Source organism: Palaemon carinicauda, chromosome 34, assembly GCF_036898095.1.
Source record: "Palaemon carinicauda isolate YSFRI2023 chromosome 34, ASM3689809v2, whole genome shotgun sequence".
Classification (NCBI taxonomy): domain Eukaryota; kingdom Metazoa; phylum Arthropoda; class Malacostraca; order Decapoda; family Palaemonidae; genus Palaemon; species Palaemon carinicauda.
In genome coordinates this window covers 76,753,342-76,758,160 of record NC_090758.1, presented here as the reverse complement: position 1 = coordinate 76,758,160, position 4,819 = coordinate 76,753,342, and the positions used below count along the sequence as shown (strand labels likewise).

At 46.0% G+C, this 4,819-nt stretch overlaps 1 protein-coding gene across 1 annotated transcript; it reads left to right on the top strand.

The window, feature by feature from the left end:
* The first annotated feature begins 1,425 nt into the window (after window positions 1-1,425).
* On the top strand, window positions 1,426-3,562 carry LOC137626478 (SR-related and CTD-associated factor 4). The gene is given in 7 exon segments (XM_068357496.1): window positions 1,426-1,787; window positions 1,790-2,275; window positions 2,278-2,331; window positions 2,334-3,151; window positions 3,153-3,245; window positions 3,247-3,438; window positions 3,440-3,562. Coding segments are annotated over 7 exon segments (1,992 nt in total). The 5' UTR covers window positions 1,426-1,555; the 3' UTR covers window positions 3,557-3,562.
* Window positions 3,563-4,819: the final 1,257 nt, after the last annotated feature.

Here is a 4,819-nt window from a genome sequence, read left to right as displayed (position 1 = left end):
AGGGAGGGCAAGGCAATGGCTGCTGATAACTCAGTAGGTAGCTACAGGCTCCTTCAAACCCCAGAGATACTATTAAAAGCCCTCCATCTTGAGCAGGTCTCGAACACCTATCCAACAGACTGATAGGCGGGGATATTTATAAGCTATCAGAGCCTTTGTAGAATTCTGGAAGCTCCAGCACCACGGGCTAGAGGACGGCTATTCCAGACCCATTGGTAGGAAAGGGCTTATTTTTGCAGTTGTTAAATTCGCGATATTTATTTTCAATAAGACATTGGTCGCTAAATTAAAATCAGTTGAAATATGTCAGAGGTGAAAGTTAAACTCTGTTAAAATGGAATAAATCAAAGTTGTAATAAAAATACTAATAAAATACAACTGTAAATAATAAAAAAAGACATTTCATATATGAACCAAACTCTATGTATATATAAAAATACGAAATTATTAATAAAAGACTTTGAAATAACCAAAATAATAAAAAAATAAATGGGTAGAAAATAAATTTCGCCATTCGATCACAAATCAAAGTTGTAATAAAAATACTAAGTCTAAAATACAACTGTAAATTATAAAAGAGACATTTCATATATGAACCAAACTTTAGATATTTATAAAAATACGAAATACTTAATAAAAAGACTTTGAAATAACCAAAATAATAAAAAAAAATTTAGATATTTATAAAAATACGAAATACTTAATAAAAGCCTTAGAAATAACCAAAATAATAAAAAAATAAATGGGTAGAAAATAAATTTCGCCATTCGATCACATTCTCACACAGCGTGATAGGTCACCTTACGTGTGTGCGGCGTTCGTTTGTTTCAGAAGAGACCGCTGAAGTCGAATAATGCCGTCGATAACCCAGTTTCTTGAAGAGGGAAGGCTTCGACTCACTGCCTCTCTTCTCCCTCTTCTCCCCCTCACATCAAACCCCCCCCTCTCCTCCCCTCTCCCTCCCCCTTCATCCTGGAGGGAAGTATATGTGTATGTTTGTGTGTGTTGCGAGAACGGTTGTGGGAAGGAGCCAGGCATGCGCAGTTGGGACTCGCATACCTGAGCTCTGAAAGTGTGTGTGTGTGTGTATGTACGTATATGTGCTGTCCATCTGGACCTGCCTCTCCTCCTCCGCCCCTCCCCCTTTCTGTGAGTCTCTCTCTCTCTCTCTCTCTCTCTCCTCTCTCTCTCTCTCTCTCTCTCTCTCTCTCTCTTCTTGAAGACAGTCTTGTGAGCGCAGCCTTCTGGAGAGGAAGCGCTGTACAGCGCTCTGCTCCCGTTGTGTTTTTTAAGTCGCTTTTATAATATATTTATTTTCTTAAATCGACACAAAACTGAATGGAAACCCGAGAGAATTAGTCTCAACTTAGTGTAATGTGTAACAAAGGCTTATAAAAGCCCCTTTATACGTTACGTGGTTGCAGTGATTTAAATATCTTTCGGACGCTATAAACAGACTGTATTCGCGTCAATGACCATTCGCGCTGTGACGCCAGGTTACTTGTGAGATCAGTTGATTGTTAAGGATAGGTTCTTGTAGCGCATCGAAGTCACCATGAAGATGGCACGCCGAGGAGGCGCTGATCCCACGCCCATTTGCCGCTGCAGGGTGCTGTACCTGGGCTCCTCCGTGCCCCAGGTGACGAAGGACGGCCTGCAGGGCATCCAGGAACCCCTGAGGGAGCTGTACCCGGCCGAGGGCGCCGTCAGCGCCCGCGGCATAGATTCCTGGCTCTCCGTCTGGTCCAACGGCCTACTTCTGGAGAACGTGGACGAAAATCAGAAGAAAGTACGCGGTTTTTCCCCATCGAAAGCCTCCATTACTGCGCGGCTGTGAGGTACGTCGTGGTGGCCGGGGGTGGGGAGGGGGCCACCGTGCCCAGGTTCCTGCCCCTGGATTCGCCCTTCGCCCGAAACCCCAACATCAACCACCCGCCCCTGTTCGCTTGCATCATGAGACGCACGACGGGGATCAAGGTGTTAGAATGCCACGCTTTCATCTGCAAGAGAGAGACTCCGGCCAACGCCCTCGTCAGGTGCTGCTTCCACGCCTACGCCGACTCGATGTACGCCCGCAGCCTGGAGGGCGGTGGCGGGGGCGGTGGCAACGGGACCACGAACAGCCAGTATGGCTCCGTCTACGGAGGGCGTGCCACCGAAGAAAGGGTGATTGAAATCGAGGATTTTAGCAGCTCCGCCTCGGAGATCATCCCAGCTTCGATCGGCTCGTCTCCCACGGGAGATGTCCCTGCCTCTCCCACTTCGCAGGACTCCCCTGGGACGAGATCTCCATCTACAACGGAGACGAGAACCACAAGGTGTGGGCAGGGCCCACAAGACGGAAGCTGAGCTCATCTACTCGGACTATTCCTCGGGGACTCTCCGATCTGCTCGCTCGACGTCCTCCCTCTACGGAACGACAGGAGGGAGGCGCCCTACCAGACCCCGCCAGATGATCATGCCCTCCGTAGCGCCTCCTCCTCCGCCTCCGGAGCCCGAGGAGAAGAAGGGCAAGAGGCTCCTGAAGGGGAAAGGACGTAGGGACGACGACGAGATGAGTAGGATCACCAACGGAGGAGGGGTCCCAATGAGACCCGTCAGTCTGATGAACGGCGCCAACGGCGGCATGAGATACGCCAATGGGAGTCTCCCTCGACACATGAATGGGCACGGCTCCCCTCCGAAGGGGAAGGGCGGCAAGTTCCCCAAGGGCGTGATCCAGGGAAGCAGCAGTTTGTCGGAGAGGAAGAGCAAGGGCATGCGAGGCCCCCCTCCTTTCATGATGATCCAAGGCCCTCCTATGGGGCCCGGCCAGAATCCCCACGGCCCACCGGGGCCTCATAATCACCCAGGACCACCAGGGCCTCCTCCGGCAGCCTTCCACGGCCCTATGGCCCCGCCTATGGGCCCAATGCCCCCTCCACCACATCTGATGCCAATTCACGGTCCACCACATCCACCACATTTACAGATGATGGGACCCCCCGGTCCACCTCCCCCTCCTCCACATGCCATGATGCCCCCACCTCAAGTAGGGCCCATGGGGCCCTACGGCCCCATGATGCCCCCAGGGCCAGGGCGTCGTCCGCCTTCCAGAGTGCTAGAAGAACCAATATACATGCCCTCATCTCGCCCCTTAAGCCCAACGGCCCTCCTACCAACCAGGCCACTTCCCCCACGAGCAATACCTGATGCAGCAGTACGCCACGACGGGCCGGCCCAAGCACAAGAAGAAGAAGAAAATCCTCCGGCGGGAAGAAGGAGTTAGACGAGGACATCTACGGTCGCAAGGGGCACCTGAACGAGAGGGCCTTCTCCTACAGCATCCGGGAGGAGCACAGATCCCGGTCTTACGGTTCCCTGGCAGGGATCGGGGAGGATTCCATGAGTAAGAAGGATCGGGAGATCCTGCAGATGGTGGCGGATCTTGACCTCAGCGGGGGACGAATTGGAGAGGGTCGAGGCTCGGCCGGGGGTCTATAGGCCGCCCCACTCCGATCGGCTGTCGGCTTCCGGTACCATCACGTCCAGGCTTTCAAGGGCTTCGCGGCGATGATTCGACAGGTAAATGGTGTATAGGTATCTCTTATTATTATAATTATTATTGTTATTAATTATTATTATTATCATTATTTTTATTATTATTATTATTATTATTATTATTATTATTATCATCATTATTATTATTTCTGTTTTGACGTTGTTACTTATTTTAGAATGATTTATTGTTAATTTGTTCTCTTCATTTATTTATTTCCTTATTTCCTTTCCTCACTGGGCTATTTTTCCCTGTTGGAGCCCCTGGGCTTATAGCATCTTGCTTTTCCAATTAGGGTTGTAGCTTGGATAGTAATAATAATATTATTATTATTATCATTATTATTATTATTATTATTATTTTTATTATCATTATTATTATTATTACATTATTATTATTATTATTATTATTATTATTATCATTATTATAAATATTATTATTATTATCATTATTATTATTGTTATTTTTTTATTATTATTATTATCATTATTATTATTATTATTATTATTATTATCATTATTATCATTATTATTATTATCATTATTTGCTAAGCTACAACCCTAGTTGGGAAAAGCAGAATGGTATAAGCCCAGGGGCCCCAACAGGGAAAATACCCTAGGAAGGAAAGGAAACAAGGAAAAATAAAATATGTTAAGAACAGTAACAACATTGAAATAAATATTTCCCTATATATACCTATAAAAAAACTTTAACAAAACAAGAGGAAAAGAAATTAGATAGAATAGGTGTGCCCGAGTGTACCCTCAAGCGAGAGAGTATATATCATTGTACAGGTAAATATTAATTATGCAATTATATCGCTATTACTTTATGGACACGAGTCATGGTATGATGAAACAATCTCCAATAGATTTAGTAGATTTGAGAAAAAAAAAAACCTCAGAAGGATATTGGGAGTTAAATGGCAGGACAGGATTCGAAATGAAACTATAAGAGAGATTACTCGAATGCTATACGTTAATGAGATCAAGGTGAGGGGTAGATGGAGATGGTTTGGGCATGCTCTTCGTACTATAATTCAGTTAGGCTCCACAAGGTACTAGAAGAGTTGGAAGACCCCAAGCCTACGTGGCTGAGGACTATGAAGTAGGAGATGATGAATGAGAAGTATTGATTTAAAAGCTCAAGATAGAGACGACTGGCGAAATCTAACCAAGGGCCCTTTTGCGTCAATAGGCGTAGGAGGAGATGATGATGATGATATTGTATAGGGGAATAGAATTATATAGGTTTATTAGTAGATTGTATTGTACAGGTGTA